Below are 17,880 nucleotides of genomic sequence, written 5' to 3' on the forward strand. Positions count from 1 at the left end.
AGAGAGATTAAAAAGACTGGGACTCAACAGCTTGGAAAAAGAGATGCCTACGTGTGGACATGATAGAGGTATAGAAAGTCATTTAATGCTCTGGAGAAAGCAAATAAATAAGTGTTGTTTACCCCTTCACATAACACAAGAAACATAATCGCCTGAATACTGGCCTGTAGAGTGGCCTGCCTGTTTCCAGAAAGACATTTTAGTCTGCAAATATTTGGGCAACCAAGTCATTAACCTCTTCAAAGGGATTCCCTTCTTCCTTGAACTCCAGCACTTGTCTTCTCATTTGGCCTTGGGAGCCCAGCCCATTTCTCCTGAAAAGCCAGGGAACAAGAGAAACATCTGCCTGACATAAATGGGTATTGACTACTATTTAGGCAAGTAGGCCACTGAGCAGTCTGCTCCCCTCTCTCCTTGCTTCTGTACCACATCCATAAAAGGACATAAAAATTAAGGTGATTTCTAAAGATGTTCCTCTATAAAAGTCATGAAAGCTGGGTGGTGGAGGCTATCACAGGTTTGAGACTGTTGGGATCAGTTTCTGAATATCAAGCTCAATGCCATTATACTGTTTGCTTATCGCTAATAGGCAATGTTCTAAAGGATTAGATTTACTTGAACTAGAATTGCAACTTAATAGGAGTTTTAACCTTTTGATTAAATCTAGATCATTTGGACAGAAGTATCAGGTGCTCATTAGGGGATTGATACAAAGACCATTGAGATCAATGGAAGACTCTTATTGACATTATTAAGCTCTGGGTCAGGCCCTAATATATCATACACAAACAGCTTTTGCTTGGCGTGTGTATTTGCCTTCCCTACATCAGTAACTAGAATAGATTTGGATCATTCTGTCAAAAGTTTTGAGTGGGAGGTTGAAACATGCCCATGAATGTTTGTGTCCAGTTGGAGAGATGTAAAGGACAATATGTGAGATATAATTGGCTATAAGTTTCCTAACTTCAGGACCAGCTCCAAATATAAGAGGGGGCATAGCTAAGGCAAAAGCATGCTTGCTTTTTGCATGGATATATTCATGTATGGGGCTATTACATATACATATTTGTATGTAATATAGGCATATATTTTCATAAGTGCAAATATGCCCTTTGCATAGCATATTGAATGAGACTCCACATTGGCAATTGGCTAGCTATACCCTGTTGAAATGTGTTCCATGTTAGGACATAACATCTCTACATGACTGCCTGAACTGGGTTTAATGCAGATAATACATTCTTCATTTGGACAACTCCCATTCTCTAATAAATTTAGCTTTGTTGCTGTGTACAGAGAGCAGATGAAGGTATCTCAAGTGAAAACTGATCAGTAAGGCATCTGATATTTCTTGTGACCTTCCTACAAGTAGAATTCATCTGAAGAAGTGGGCTGTGCCCACAAAAGCTCATGATACTATTTAAATTTTTTGTTAGTCTATAAAGTGCTACCAGACCATTTGCTTCCTGTTTTTTTGTGTAACAGACTAACTTGGCTATCCCCTGAAGCTTTTGAATTACTAATTAGAGAGTGTATATTTTTTTTTGTTCAGGCTACAGTAGATCTGTTAAAAAGGGTCTTGAGGGTCATTATGATATTATTGTTATTTTATAGGGATTGATATACCATCTCTTCTCTAATGTTGTGTTCTCGGCACTTGCTGGTATTCTGTCCTCATTCCTAATGCTGCCAATTGAGCCTACATGTTGAATAATTGATTTGTTCAGAGATAACAGTGTTTTGTATTTGCTCTTTGTAAAAGAGATTTCATAAACGAAGTGTCATTGGCTTCCAGCTTACAGTTTGTGATTCTTTCAAGTTTTTTGGTTTAAGTAACTGATTCTGTTTGCTCAGGTAAGCTTTGTTATCTTCCTGTGACAATGTACTGCATTCTCCTCTCAAGGTAACTTTCAGAGCTTCCCCTAATATGATTACTCGTGCTGATTCTTTCTTATAAAAATATCAACTCTGTCTTCATATAATTTCCTCTGAGGCATGTTCCTCTTCCATTTTGGGCATTTCTTTCTATTAGTATATATTGTTGAGATTAACATTTGCAAAATGATTCAATATGCTGTATGATTAACCTGAGCTCCATTATGTAGCGACACTGGTACAACCCAGCTGAATGTCAGACTATGTGTCTTGACATATGGGAAAATTAGGAGGTGAGGTATGATGTTCAGCAATTGCATTGTCTTGGTTCCAACTTTATCCTGTGTTATAGTGCAGAATTTTAGATTTGGGGAACCAAATTCAGTCCAAGCTCAATGAGTGTAACTCATTTATTTTCAATGGCAATATGACTTCTAAAATCAAATAATTCAGCTTGGTCCACATGATAAGATTTTGCCCAAATAATTATGTCATCTAGGAGTATAAAAAATAACTGTGCTGGCCAAATCCCAAGTGTAGCTTTAACGCCTCTGCTGACAGAGGAGTGCTTCTGTTGGCCTAGTTTACATTAATGTTGTTTGGGGCAGTAGCTATGCCAGTAGAAGAATTCAGCCTACTTTTGCTGTGTCTATACTTAGGAGCTCTGCTCACATAGGCATGATGGCATAAAACCTTTGCAAAGGAAAATACTACTGGTTACTACCATTATTACGGACACCAGTAACTCAAATAGGATAGCATGACTCAAAAGCTTTAGGTATTTGTGAACTGTGGCAAACATAAAATGTATACTCTTCACCTTCCCGCTCCCCCTGAGTAGCCTACTCCCATTCATTAGCAAAGAAACCAACAACCTTTTTAATTGGGTTATTTGTCATTAGCTCTTGTGACTAAGCTATACCTTAATTAACAGATTTCTTTTTTATCTCCATCCTGTTCTTTTGATCTCTTATTTCTGTGGTTCATTTCTCTTGCTTTCATTATTTACTTGTTCTCTGTGTTTCCCTCTTTTTCTCTAAGTCTTCATGTACTCATTGTGTGTCTGGGGTGCAATCCCATGGTCTGAAACTAAACAAGAATATGACTGCTGATTGTGATCCGAAGTGAGTAAATATTTATTTTTCATCCATGCAGGGTGTATTTGTTAAGTAAAGATAGGGGTGGGGAAATGTATACAAGAAGTGAACAAATTATTCTAATGTACCCCATCAAAGCATTTCAAAATATACTATGGGTATGTCTGCACTTGCATCATCTTTCGAAAGATGGATGCAAATGCAGACAAGCGAAATTGCAAATGAAGCGTGGATTTGCATAATCACAGACTGCCACTATTTTGAAATACCCTATTTTGAAATAACAAACGCTGTGTATATGCGGTTATTTCGGGAGAAAACCTTTCTTCCGAAATAACCCTTATTCCTTCCAAAATAACCCTTATTCCTCCTACAATGAGGTTTACTGGTTATTTCAGAAGAAGGGTTTTCTCCCGAAATAACCGCATCTACACAGCATTTGTTATTTCAAAATCGGGTGTTTCGAAATGGCTGCGGTCCACAATTATACAAATGAAGCTAAGGAAATTCAAATCCGCGCTTCATTTGCAATGTCGCCTGTCTGCATTTTCATCCCTCTCTTGAAAGAGGATGCAAGTGTAGACATACCCTATGGGAAAAATTATGCATTGGCTAGGGAATTAAATTTACTCTCATAGATCCTTTTAATCACTAGCTGGAATTGGTAAATTTCACGGCTGTGTCTAGACTGGCAAGTTTTTCCGCAAAAGCAGCTGCTTTTGCGGAAAAACTTGCCAGCAGTCTACACTGGCCACTTGAATTTCTGCAAGAACACTGACGATCTCATGTAAGAAATCAGTGCTTCTTGCGGAAATACTATGCTACTCCCATTCAGGCAAAAGTCCTTTTGCTCAAAAGCTTTTGCACAAAAGAGCCAGTGTAGACAGCTCAGATTTGTTTTGTGCAAAAAAGCTTCAATCGCGAAAATGGTGATCGGGGCTTTTTTGTGCAAAAGCACGTCTAGATTGGCCACAGATGCTTTTCCGTAAAAAGAGCTTTTGCGGAAAAGCGTCCGTGCCAATCTAGACGCTCTTTTCCTCAAATGCTTTTAATGGAAAACTTTTCCGTTAAAAGCATTTGCGGATAATCATGCCAGTCTAGACGTAGCCCACATGTTTAAATCTCCAGTCAGCATTCAGACTGAGATCTTGCAATTTGAAAGGCAGGCAGGCTATCTTTCGTCATGTTGGAATTCTGCAGTTTTACTCTGGTTCCAAATGCAACAATTGCAGAATTCCAATAGGAGTATCTTGGATTATTTTTCAGCAAGGTGCCACTTGTGTTGGGTTTGTTCAGGAATTCATGCACTGTAATATTCCATCCTCCTTCTAAGAAAATTAAAATATTTGTTTTGCAATTTCAGTGAAGGAAAGTTGCAGTTTAGGGCTACAGATAGAATCCAAAATAAGAGGCTGGTGGGGCTTGTTTTCTCTCATGGCAGTCTGATGGGTGGATCTGTGACAGTATCTAGGTACACTGCCCTAGGAGCACAGTAGAGAAGAAATTGTGATACTTGCTTCTGCAGGGAAATACTCTGTAACTGTTCTATATAGTAGCAGACTGTTTTGTTGTCTCAGTTCTGCTGATCAACATATTGCAATATGGAATCAAAGCCTGCCCATTCCCCGTGTCTGTCTGACCCTTACCCAGGCACCATGACAATGGGAGTTGTGGACTTGGAGTACCTGCTTTCCCTCACATGTGCTGAATCCAGCCTCACAAGCAGCTTATGCCTGCACTAAGAGGATGCTGACATTCCCCTGAGTGGGTGCTCAGACACTCTTGCCTTTCACAGATCTGTTTTCATAAATGCTATCAACGTGGAGAGCTTTATTTTTTCCATGAAGGATGAAGTTAGTTTGCTTTTAAAATTTGCTTGATGGAAACCCTGAATGGCAATTAAAAACACAGGTAGTGGGAGCTTTCCATCATACTTGTGGCTCTTTGTTTTCAGTGTGTCAGAAATCAATGATGCTGCCATGGAAAACAACATGAAATGAAGAAATAAAAAGTCAATCAAAGCCTAAAGTCAGTGCATGTTACACTGAATTATTAAACAATCTAATTTTAAAACTTTCACAAATACCATCAGCGCTGAAATGTCTCCATTTCACCTGCAAATCAGATAATAGATGTAGATGAAAACCCAGCAACACATACTTTCAACACTTTTAATTTAACTTTCATTTATGATTTTATGTGCGTGTTCTCTACAAGTTCGTGACATCTGTAGACAAGTTGTGGTAAAGCGGATATAAAGTTTTGGGGTATTGGCAGGATATATTTAAGAAATCAATGGAAAGAGAGTGGTATTTGAAGTGCTCCTGAAGAGCGAAAAACACCAGGAATGGACTACTTTCTGTCCTGACATCAACAAGCACAATATTCCTTTTGAGATAATCATATTATCTACAAGTAACTATTGATTCCCATCCTGTGGCCTATGGCTCACAAGTGATCCATAGGGGTTATAGTGGACCACAAGATGAATATGAGTCAGCAGTGTGATGCTGTTGCAAAGAAAGCAAACATGATTTTGGGATGTATTAACAGGTGTGTTGTAAGCAAGACATGAGAAGTCATTCTTCCGCTCTACTCTGCGCTGGTTAGGCCTCAATTGGAGTATTGTGTTCAGTTCTGGGCACTGCATTTCAAGAAAGATGTGGAGAAATTGGAGAGGGTCCAGAGAAGAGCAACGAGAATGATTAAAGGTCTAGAGAACATGACCTATGAGGGAAAGCTGAAGGAATTAGATGTGTTTAGTTTAGAAAAGAGAAGATTGGGGGGGGGACATGAGAGCAGTTTTCAGGTATCTAAAAGGGTGTTATAAGGAGGAGGGAGAAAACTTGTTCATCTTGGCCTCTGGGGATAGAACAAGAAGCAATGGGCTTAAACTGCAGCAAGGGAGGTTTAGGTTGGACATTAGGAAAAAGTTCCTAACTGTCAGGGTAGTCAGACACTGGAATGCATTGCCCAGGGAGGTTGTGGAATCTCCATCTCTGGAGATATTTAAGATTAGGTTAGATAAATGTCTATCAGGGATGGTCTAGACAGTATTTGGTCCTGCCATGAGGGAAAGGGACTGGACTCGATTACCTCTCGAGGTCCCTTCCAGTCCTAGTATTCTATGATTCTATGACCCATGGAGGACCAGTTGCTGTTCGGCGGACACCTGACTGGTCAGATGATGCTGGCTTTCCCCCTTGTTTCCTATTCCTAAATTACACTAAAGACATCTAAAAATGATCTGCCACAAAAATAGGCTTTGCTGTGGGTTAAGTATTTGCTAGATGCTGCTTTGCCTTTGAGTCTCTTGGTGGCTCCCATGCCTTCAGGCGGGATCATGGTTGTGTGGCCATGTGGCCTGATTTCCATCTGTCATGGAGGAGGCCTCAGAGAAATTTGTTGTCATTGTTTATCCTTTCTTTTCCATTGTGAGTGGCAGAATTCCTGGGCCAGTGGGCAAGATGGCGGGGGACCCAGCTCTGTGCACCTAAAAGGAATGGAGTCATGGGCAGAAGGACAATGGTGGGGGCAGCCAGTCCTCAGAGCCACCTGGAGCATGCTGTGCAGTACTCCAATGATTTAAAAGCGCCAGGGCTCCAGCCACCGACATTGCTGCAGTAGTTGCGATGGCAGCTGGGAGCCTTGGGCCCTTTTGAATCACTGAGCCCTTGGGCAACTGGCCCCTTTGTCTCCCTCAGTTGACAGGCCTGAGGGTTGGGTGATGTCAGTTCTATATGAGGGACTAATTTTAGGGAAAATACCATGAACCAATGATGTTATGTTTGACTATCTCTTCCTTTTTGCCCAAGAATGACATTTGTTAGCAGAGAACTCAGTGGAAACACTGATTAAGAGACGTGATGCGGACACAAGAAAAATAAAAGCACCTTGCCCCTAAATGAATATTCATTTGACTTTTGATTTGCTTGGTTTTCCTTGAATTTTTAAAGCGTTCTTTCATCCGGTTGCTTATGGTCAAACTCCTTTTGCAGAACCCCATGCACATAAAAGAGAGATGTTGATTATACCTTGTAAATTGCCTTTATACAATACAAGCACCATCACTGTAGAATTAGGGCTGCTGCTAAATCAGGTAGCAGCTCCCACTAACTGGTTGCTAAGCTTTTGAAGCCCACTATAACTCCTCCTCACAGAAACCTCTCTCAGACACCAGGAAATATCCCTTTGGGACTGTCTATACAAGCATTTTGTACATCTTATACATAAATATGAGGAAAAGGTTGAATAGGAATATATTTGATTTTACACACTGGCAGTTTTCATCCTCAGAATTTCTTCCACTTCAAAAATTTTAAGTAGGATAGCATAATTCTGCCTTTGACAGGGCCTTAAAACATCTCCTTTTTCAGCTTTTCACCAATATATTTTTTGGGGGGGGGGGCACAATGTTTCAGCTGAAAACTCAAAAATTTCCATGGAAAACATCAACAAAAACATTATTCCATTTTTCTCATATTTCCATGGGAGGAACCAACTCTAGTTTTTTGAATATGTAAGTGGTGTTTTGCCTTCCCACCCAGAACACCGTAGTAGGTCATTAATACAGTATTGACTATGAGGGGAAAAATGTGATTTACTAAATCAGTAACAAAACTGTGCAGCATCCAGTGTTCCCTCTAAGCTGTGGGGCAGCACAGTTTCATGCATGGAGCTGACTGACTGGGCGGGGCTGATTAATCACCTGTGAAGCTCTGCTGTCCTGCAGCTTAGAGGGAACACTGACAGCATCCTAGGGGTTTTTTTATGTTCTCTCATTTAACCATTTGACCAAGTCTGCTTCTACTTGTGAGATAGGGATGATGTAACAGTTAATAGGCTAATTGATATCACTTAACCAGTTAACTATTTTAACCTATCAGAGGGGTAGCCCTGTTAGTTTGGATCTGCAAAATTGACAAGGAGTCCTGCACCTTATAGACTAAGAGGTGTATTGGAGCATAAGCTTTCGTGGGCAAAGACCCACTTTGTCAGATGCATCTGATGTGGGTCTTTGCCCACGAAAGCTTATGCTCCAGTACATCTGTTAGTCTATAAGGTGCCACAGGACTCCTTGTCACTTTTATTTTAACTTAGTTCCTGCTGCCTGGCCCTGCTGTGGCCATGGCTGTGTGGGTCCCGTTGCCCATCCCACTTGCTCCACTGTGGCTATGTCTAGACTGCAGATTTCTTTCGAAAGAGGCTCTTTCGAAAGATCGCGTCTAGACTGCAGGCGGATCTTTCGAAAGAGCAATCCACTTTTTTGAAAGAGAGCACCCAGCGAGTCTGGATGCTCTCTTTCGAGGAAGCCCTATTTACATTGAAGAACGCCTTCTTTCGAAAGAGGAACTTTCGAAAGAAGGCGTTCTTCCTCGTGAAACGAGGTTTACCGCCATCGAAAGAAAAGCCGCGTTCTTTCAAAATAATTTCGAAAGAACGCGGCTTGAGTCTGGACGCAGGGGAAGTTTTTTCGGGAAAAGGCTACTTTTCCCGAAAAAACCCCTGAGTCTGGACACAGCCTGTGGCTGGGGCTGCTCTGGCCCAGTGTGGCTGGCTGTTGTCGGAGTTAACTGGCAAGGGCTGGTTAACAGCTAAGCATACCGGTAATCCTAATGTTTACTGGTATGCTTACTGGTTAACTGGTTAACATTGCTATTGTGAAATCTGAAGAGTTCACATCTTCAGGTGGAATAACTGCAGGAGGAATTCTTGCAAAAGGAACCCATAATTGCCAGAAGTACGTTGTTGTCTTTTGTTCTAAGCACCATAAGGCATAACGTACAGAAGTGGACCTGCAGCTACAATATTAATGACATATGCTTGAAAGATGTGATTTTTTTAATTGCCCATTTGAATGATATTCATATAAAACATCTGAAACTCAGAAGACTTTTTCTTTTTTGCACTTATAGAATTTAAAAGCCATCATTTTGTTGCTAAAATGGCGCATGCGTAGTTGTAAATGAAATTGCAGACACAGTCATAACTGTCGGCTTAATCCTGTGCAGTGCTCAGTGCTCCTGTGATATGCTTCTCTCATCTCCCACAGCCTGTAACTTCTAGTTAGGAAAGATCCTTGTATCCCATTAATTTTGTTGATGTCACAGTGTAACCTGAGCACAGATGGTATGCTTAATCATGGTTGTTTCAAGCCCTGTGCAGCACTGAAAATATAGGAATACAATTAAATATCAGTGTCAAGACTAGACATTTTTACTTGTAGATGAATTAGCTTAAAATATATTTATTTTAAATGGTGAGAAGTAGGCATTATAGCTACATTAATGTTTGACACAATTACATGGATTTACAGCCTCGGGTGAACTTTTCATGGAGAGCTGGAGCAAAAGAAATACATGGATTCTGTGACTGTATTCTCATAACTTCTGTAAAACTAAGGGAAAATGTGCAAAAACCATGAATGCTCAATTCTATGGATTTCTATTGCTCATGATCTAACATTATTACTATAATGATGAAGCAAAGAACTTGTTAGTCATATGTTTTAGCAAACAAAGCAATTTTGTGCATTTCTACCATATAGTTTACTTATAAATACCACAATTTCAAGTCATTTATTAGGTAGAGGATGTCTTATGTGTAGATTATTTCAGTAGGTTAATTATGGTAACCAGGTTACCAAATCTTTAAATTAATGAGGGAGTGGAGCAGAGGGGAACAGATATGCATGGGAAAAGATGGCAAGAAAAAGTTATGGGACAATATAAAGAGATGGGGGTAAACTCTCATAACTGAGAGAGTTTATTATGTTTGTTAATTTCAAATCCCTAAAAGGCCCTTCTTATAAGGGAACTGAATACATAGTATTGTAATTATAAGACATGGCTGAAGTTATGTTTGTCTTGCTGAGTTAGTTGTGCTTAGGAAAACATATTTTCTTTACTCTTTGTCTTTATCTTCTCTTTTGTTCAGAACATCACAGCTGGACATGCCAGACATTAGTCCAGGAATGAATTTTACTCAGAGAGAAATTGGTAATTGTGATGATTATTAACTACCCACTTCCTATAGCTAGAGTGCAGCTGAGACCGGACAGCCTCCTCTCCCCAAATGCTGATGAGATCTAGCGCCTCAGCATGGCTCCAAGCTGGGGATCTCCTGGTGCTTAGAGCAAGCATCATCAGCTGGAGAGATGAGTTGAGAATTCACTACCCACCACCAAGCAAACAGGAAGGGGACTTTCACTACCTTCTTTAGTCTATTTAGGGTAATGTGTACACGTATTTTCACTGGGATGGACACCAGTTGAAGGCTCTTCCAGATCTGCCACTGACTGAGGTCTCCTTTCCTTAGCAACTTCATCATAGGACCATGTTTCCATTTGTTTAGGGGTTTTTTCCCCTTATGCTTGTATCTCTTGTAAGAGGCCTATCAAAATGTCTGCCGTGTTCTGCGAGTCTGCCTCCTCCACGATGTTGTCCAGGTTATGATGCTGCACTGGTAAAGATATCATTCACATTAAATATAAAACTTTCTAGGGGCTATGTAGTAGATGTTAAAGATCAGGGGGTAATATCCATATTTTGTCTAATATTCCTTATTTCAAAAAACCCAGCTTCTTTGCCCACAACGGATATGGGTTCTGTTCCAATCTTTCTCTGATTCTTTTGTCTGCCTCGTCTGTCTAGCCTGCAAGCTTTTGGGGGCAAGGACTTTCTTTTATTATGTGCTATTTATGCAGTGCCTGGCATAATGGGGCCTAAATCTTGGCTGAAGCCTTTAGGCATTGCTGTATTTCAAATAATTAATAATAATTAACTTTGGGTAAGCTGCTGCTGCATGCCTAGGGCCTGCTAGAATTGCCTACACAATTGGTGCATTATACAGTGACCAATTAGCTATTTTAAAGCATTTTCATCTTTGATATAAACAGCACTATATAAAATACACTTCTGTTTTCGTGTTTTAGCTTTTCGTAGGGATTTTTTTCCATCTGATTTGTAAGGTAAAGATTGCTGACTGTCTATTTGAATTCATCTAGGTAATAGTGCTGCATCTTCTTATAGCTAATGCATATAATTACTTTTTATCAAGCAATGTTTGGTCCAGAGCTGCAAACATACTGTGAGTTATTGACTTTTTGCCCAACAGTTAATTACTTGCTAGTTACCTCAAGTACCTGGGGCTTTGGTCCATACCAGTGTAAGTCATTAACTTGCAGGTAAGGATCAGCACTTTGTAAATGGCTTTCTTAATAAATTTACTGAATGGGAGGAGGGAGCTTTTTAAATCCTGGCTAAGTAAGGTAGCTATTTTAATTTCAATAGTTGCTCTGTATCAGTGGCACACGAGAGGGAAAGACGGTTGAGCTTTAGGTCTTCATTAGAATCCCAACAATGAACAGACCAAATGAGGGTTAATTTATTTTAGCTCCTCTTTATTTTGGAGAGGGGGGTGTGGATATTTATGCATATTTAAGGACAGTTGGCCAAAACTCTAGCTGTAGTAAATGATTGTTATCACTGATGAAGTCATGCAGCTTTACAAACAGTTGAGGATCTAGGTCACTTCAGAATAAACCAAAGACTAGTAATGGAGTCGTCCCTCTCTCATACGTGTATAAACATCCCACTAAATTCTAATCCATCTGTTTTTTTTAAGCCCTGGGAAAGGAGATGGACACTGAAGCACATTCAGACAGATAACAGACTTGAGATTCTAGTGTAGCGAGGACAGAAGCAGGTTTCAAATCTATGGTCCATTCACTGAGCATGCCCTTCCTGCAGTTGTCTTGTGGCTGTGGTTAGGACAAACGTCTCAGCTGACCTGCCGCTGTGGTATCCCAAGAAGAAAGAAAACCCGTCTGTTGGACAGACTCCAAACATTGCTCAGTTTATAGATAACAAGACTGTTATGTGCTCTGAAGCAAGCTGGTGGCTAGTGTAGATTATGTGACACAGCCGCTGTGTGCTCTCCCTGTGAGGAGTGTTGCTACTTGAATGAGCTAGCAAATTGTATACTAGCTGAAGCGTCCAATTGTATACTGGCTGAAACTATCTTTACAAATACCCCTCTGTAAAAGAAAATTACAGTAATCCAATCTCAAGGCGACAAGGGCACAGAGTGATATCTTAATTCAAGAGAAAAGGTTACAACCTTTCAGCCAAATGCAGGAGAAACGATGTATTCTTTGCCATTCAAGCTATTTGATTACTCAGAAACACTTAGAAACCCAATAACTTCTTGTGTCACAAAATACAAACAGACTCTGAAACCGCCTTTTTCAGGTTGCTGATTGGTTGCTCTAGCTAACAAGAATAGACCCTGACTTGCTGGGATCAAATCTACTGGGATGGGCATCAGATTGGACAAGGAGCCTGTGGGTTGGGGAGATCGAAACAAGGAATTTTATGAGTGGGTGGGGTGGATGCAACAGACTAGACAAGGTGAAGGAATTGTAGATTTAAGTATTAAATAAGATTTAATCGAGTCAAACCATCTGGGGATCAGTAAAGGAATTATTTACCTATCTCGTTAACATCATGGACCCAGAATTGTGCCTTGTGGCATAGAGAATGTAAGAAAGAAAGCAAAAAAAGTAAAACAGGGATCACATCAGACCAGTAGTGCTTTGAACAGTCTATTCCATTTTGCACATAAATCACTGCCTGTGGTATGCCTGCACTGAATTAGATACCCATGGTTGGCTCATGCCATCTCACTTGGGTTCAAGGGACTCAGGCTGTGGGGCTGTTTAATTAGAATTGAGATGTCCGGGTTGGGGCTACAGTCCAAACACTGTGACCTCTCCTATCTCGCGCCAGCCAAAGTCCAGAAGTCTGCACTGCAATTAAATAGTCTTGCAGCTAAAGTCATGTGCACCTGCTTCAGCTGGCATAGAGCAACTGCCGGTTTTTAACTGCAGTGTAGACATATCCTATGTGGGTACTGTTACTAAGGCCTTGACTGCATGAGAAAGTTGATGCAGATAATCACTTTATATCTGTGGGTATTCACATCCGTGGATGTGGATATTCGCAGCTTGTTTTTGTGGGTACAGATGTGGATGCGGATACAAATTTTGTATCCGCTCAGGACTCTAGACATTCTTTGAGTGCCTTTTTTTGTTTGTTTGGTTGGTTTGGTTTAGCCTAAGTTGATTGGGATCAAGTTCAAGTGAAAGCTAAATAAGCCACACAAACTGAAATAAGTGTGTTCACATGGAGGGCTGCACTTGTTTAACAAAACCAATTTAATTAAACTGTTGCAAATATGTGTGTAAACATAAGACGTCCAAAAGCCTAAGAAGGGAGGAGGTGAATGGTTTTGTGGTTTATTCTCTGCTCTGCCATGGACATAATTGATTTACCGAAAGTCTCACATTCTATACCTCAGTTTCATTGATCATATAACTGGGGTAATGTTTCTTACAATAGATTTTCACCGTGCATTGTTTTTGTGAAGGTTTGTCTACTGATGTTTGTAAGATTCTCAGTCATTATTGTGGTGATCATCACAGACATGTCTAGAAGTATCTTGACAACCTGTTTCTTTATTTTCAGCTGTTCTAAGAGCTTGTGCTGACGGCGGTGCTAATCGCCTATATCATATCACAGAAGGAAATCAGGAGAGGTATGTTAATATTAATCTATTCTGACATCTTCCCTTTAATCTTGTGTAAGTGCATCAATGGGCCTGAACTGTCTGTCTGCAAATTCTCTAATCCCTCTCCTTTATTTAGATGAATATAATTTAATTAAACTCACCATCATCTTAACTGACGTAGAGTATGCACATACAGCATCTATACAGTGAAGGAAATAGCTTTCTCCCGCCTAAAATGGTGGTTTAACACATTAGTGCTAGCTGGTTGGAATTAATAAAAGCTGAACATCTATAGACAAAATCCATAATTGACTCCTTTTTTTCATGGGGAGTACATTAACAGTAATATCAAGGAAAGATCAGTATAATTTATTTGTCTGTAATTACTTAGGAAGTCTGAGACCTTTCCATTCTCAAGAAGGGAGTTATACCTCAGTCAACAAGTTGCCATGCACTTTCTTTCATCCTTAAATCTTTATGTGATGAGACATTAACCAATATGCTTATGATGCAAGAGGAGATTATGGTGGAGTATGAGGAGAGTTAAAGAGACCTATTTATAAGCAATTAATTACAGGATGAACCTCTCTAGTCTGGAACTCTTGGGACCTGATCGATTCAGAACAAGAACATTTTCTGGACCAAGGGAGGTCCATATTGTCTAGCAGCATTATCAACACTTCCACTGCTTAGTATTCTGTTAGAGGATTTAAGGTAAATAAGAGCAAAATAATGGCACAGAACACCGAGAACTCAGACTGGTGGCTGTAAACAGATTTTATGGGACCGCAGAAAACTTGTCCACAGACATGAAAGGTGGACATCCAGCTAACTAAAATCATTCTGGATGACAGATGTTTCTGGATGAGAAAGTTATGGATTAGAGAAATTCAATCAGTAGTTATACTTGGCTAATCCTTTTAAGTGATATTTGTATTCTGGATAGGGAAATAAGTAAGTGATCCACTGGTCTGATCTCCACATCATCTCATTTACATAAAAATATTCAGTATGTAATTGTATAATGATTTGTATAGAAGAGGTACTGTATAGCAAAACTCCTTTTCCTGTTGTATTTAATTATTGTATCAGATCTACCTTATGTCACAACATTTAGAAATATGAAACAGCCTAAAACGTTTCTATTTTTATTGGAAGCTATTTTTTATTGGAAGCCTAGTCCTGTTATCAAACTAAGTAGCACTTTAAAGACTAACAAGATGGTTTCTTAGGTGATGAGCTTTCGTGGGCCAGACCCACTTCCTCAGATCAAATTGTGGAAGAAAATTGTCACAACCATATATACCAAAGGATACATTTTTTTAATTGTATCCTTTGGTATATATGGATGAGACAATTTTCTTCTACTATTTGATCTGAGGAAGTGGGTTTAGCCCACGAAAGCTCATCACCTAATAAACCATCTTGCTAGTCGTTAAAGTGCTACATAGTCCTGACACGGCTACATTTCTATCACTAGTCCTGTTATCCTTTTTTTTCCCACTTTGTCCTATGATCCTATGACTTCTCATATTTTCAGCAGAGTTGAGCATGTGGAAAAACCTCACAAATCTCATCCACCTGTGGGCTCCTAGAGAAGTAGCTTCTGCAGTGTGCCTCAAAGGGTCACTTTTCCTCCTAAGTCAGTTTTGAGTCAATGCTGCAGCTTTATACATGACCAAACCCAAACACACATATAGAAAAGAAAAGAAAAGAAAAGAAAAGAAAAGAAAAGAAAAGAAAAGAAAAGAAAAGAAAAGAAAAGAAAAGGCTGTGACTAATGGAACGGATGTGACTAATAGAACATAATCTTGAGATTATTTCCTTTTCTTCCAGCAGATTTCTGTCTGAAGTCTATGTTCAGAGAAGGTTGTGTCACAGTGCATTTCATAGAACTGGCATAAAATTCTGGAAATAACATGGGAAGACAGGACAACTGAATTCAGTGTCTTATGAATGTTAATAGGTGTGCAGTCTTTTGAAGCCTACTTTGGATCAACTGTGTGTAGTTTTAGTACATTTGGATCAGTTTGGTAGAAGTTTCATAAATGGCTAAGGGCCATAAAAGCAAATAAGTCAGTTAAGCCATATTTAAGGGTAAATATGAAAGGGAAATAGGCCTAACTAGCTGGTAGACAGGGGGATTCACTTCTGTGTTGTGTGTTTTCCTTAAGAATCTCAAGCTTATCAGTTTGTAAAATGAAATCCATCACATGAATTTCTGTTTTTCAATTACAGTAAAACCTGTGTTATCCGGCACACTCGGGGATTAGGGCGTTCTGGTTATCTAAAAATTCCAGTTATCTGAGGGTCCTATCAACCTAGGAAAAACCAATGGACAATAATAGTAAAACTCAAGTTTTTAATATTGGTAGTTTTGTAGTATGAGGCGGTTGGTTTCACATTTCTATTTTGAGGTAAAGATGATTAGTACTTCTTAAATAAAAAATTGATAAGCCAATCATGGCAAACCAAGCCAGGCCAGTGTGCCTGAGGATGTGACAGTATTGTGGCTGGGGGCAATGCTTGTTATCAAAGTTTTCTGGTTAACAGAGTGCCGGATAACAAAGGTTTCACTGTATTTAAAACTTCATGACATTTCCCCCCTTTTCCTGATCTGCTCCAAATAAAGTTGCAGTGTGTGATGTCGTTTTGTCAGGTTGGGAGAAAAATCACAGCACATCCTGTACTTAGCAACTGTGTGATGGAGGCAGGCCACTGCCTAGTGTTGCAAGAATGAGAGAGTATCCTTACCTTTCCGTATGTACCTTCCTCTCAGCCCCAGTGCTGCAGCATACATAACCTGGTTCTTAATGTAAAGTAGAACATGTTTGATTCAAAGCAAGCAGTTGATAAAAACATAATTATGTTTGCAGATAGAAACAAAGTGAGCTGTAAAATCTAGGCAACAATATTCTAGAACTTTCCTCTGACTTGCAGAGATTTCATTCATTAAACATAAATGCAGTTCAGGGGAAATTGCTGGTTGTGCCTTGACTGAATAGATTCACATGCTCTTTATGTGCTGGCCCTCAGAGTGTTCTTTTCTGGGGAGGTAAATTATACCATCAAAATCAACCTTTAAAAATTAGATCCAGCAAGGCTTTATTTTTTTTTTAAGAAAACTAAGTCTGCTGGAAAGAATATTCATTTACTAGTCTAAATTATTTTTTTTCTCTAAATTCCCTGTTCAACATTATTAAAGAGCTGTCTGTCCAGGGATTACTGACATGTTAATTATTTTCTTAATGCAGACATAGTCTTCTATTTTATTAAGTCAAGGCTTTGGTAGTTAATAGCATTGTATCAGAAACTAAACCACGGTATGTTAATTTTAAATTAATTATAGTGTTAAGGGATACTATTGAAAGGACTAGATGGAGACTTTGGGTCTCATTCACATACAGGGCACTTTATATTGTCCTGGTAGCGTGAAGTTTTGTTTAAAATGAGAATAAATTACAGCAGTTTAATGAGTCTTTAGAATACTCACATGTTTTATACCTACCTTGCGTTGAGTACAGGGGGTAACAGCGCCTCCCAGGGGACTTCATCTGACTCTGGAGATGAAGTAAGTTATTGCAGTCCTTGACAGGTTGCCTCCTATTCCCACCTCATGCTGGGAGGTGCATTGTGGTAGTGGAGAAGAGGAGCAGACTCCCAGCTTTGCCCATTTCATGCCTGTAATAGTGTCGGCAGCCAACTCTTGCGAGCACCCCTCTGGTTGGGTATATCTGCATTCTTTCAATAATAGTCCCAGTCCTGTCACTCTAACCTGCTTGGAAGACTTCTCTACTGCTCCTTTTGTGGGATAGGTGTGGCTGGACCCTGAGTTCTCCAGCAGGGGGCCATTGGGTCCTAGTCCACTCCATCACAGTGCCTCTTTCTTGCTCATAGGTGAGGTAGCCAGGTGTAGGTGCCCCAGAGAGCATGTTTTTTCCTGGCTCCTTCTTTTTCCACATGCTAGACTATTTATCTGGCTAACATTTCAGGATACAGGAAAAGGGGTGCTTTATAGGTTGCCCCCGACTCCAAATCATGAGCTTCATGGTATCATAGAACACTAGAACTGGAAGGGACCTTGAGAGGTCATCGAGTCCAGTTCCCTACCCTCACAGCAGGACCCAGTACCGTCTAGACTATCCCTCATAGATGTCTATCTAACCTGCACTTAAATATCTCCAGAGATTGAGATTCCACAATCTCCTTTGGCAATTTATTCCAGTGTTTAACCACCCTGACAGTTAGGAATTTTTTCCTAATGTACAGGCTAAACCTTCCTTGCTGCAGTTTAAGCCCATTGCTTCTTGTTCTATCCTCAGAGGCCAAATGAACAATT

General features: G+C 39.8%; 1 protein-coding gene across 8 annotated transcripts in view; it reads left to right on the forward strand.

Moving 5' to 3' along the window:
- The window catches only part of TPK1 (thiamin pyrophosphokinase 1), a 506,485-nt gene that overhangs the window by 163,139 nt on the left and 325,466 nt on the right, over window positions 1-17,880 (forward strand). For all 8 annotated transcript variants that reach the window (XR_016348922.1, XR_016348921.1, XR_016348920.1 and 5 more), the window contains one exon: window positions 13,499-13,568. Coding sequence is in view for 4 of the 8 variants with exons in the window: in XM_089776507.1 (XP_089632633.1) it covers window positions 13,499-13,568 (70 nt within the window). In the remaining 4 variants the exon portion in view is untranslated. The remainder of the gene's footprint in view (window positions 1-13,498; window positions 13,569-17,880) is intronic.

This window comes from Pelodiscus sinensis, chromosome 2, assembly GCF_052426305.1.
Source record: "Pelodiscus sinensis isolate ZL-2025 chromosome 2, ASM5242630v1, whole genome shotgun sequence".
Lineage (NCBI taxonomy): Eukaryota > Metazoa > Chordata > Testudines > Trionychidae > Pelodiscus > Pelodiscus sinensis.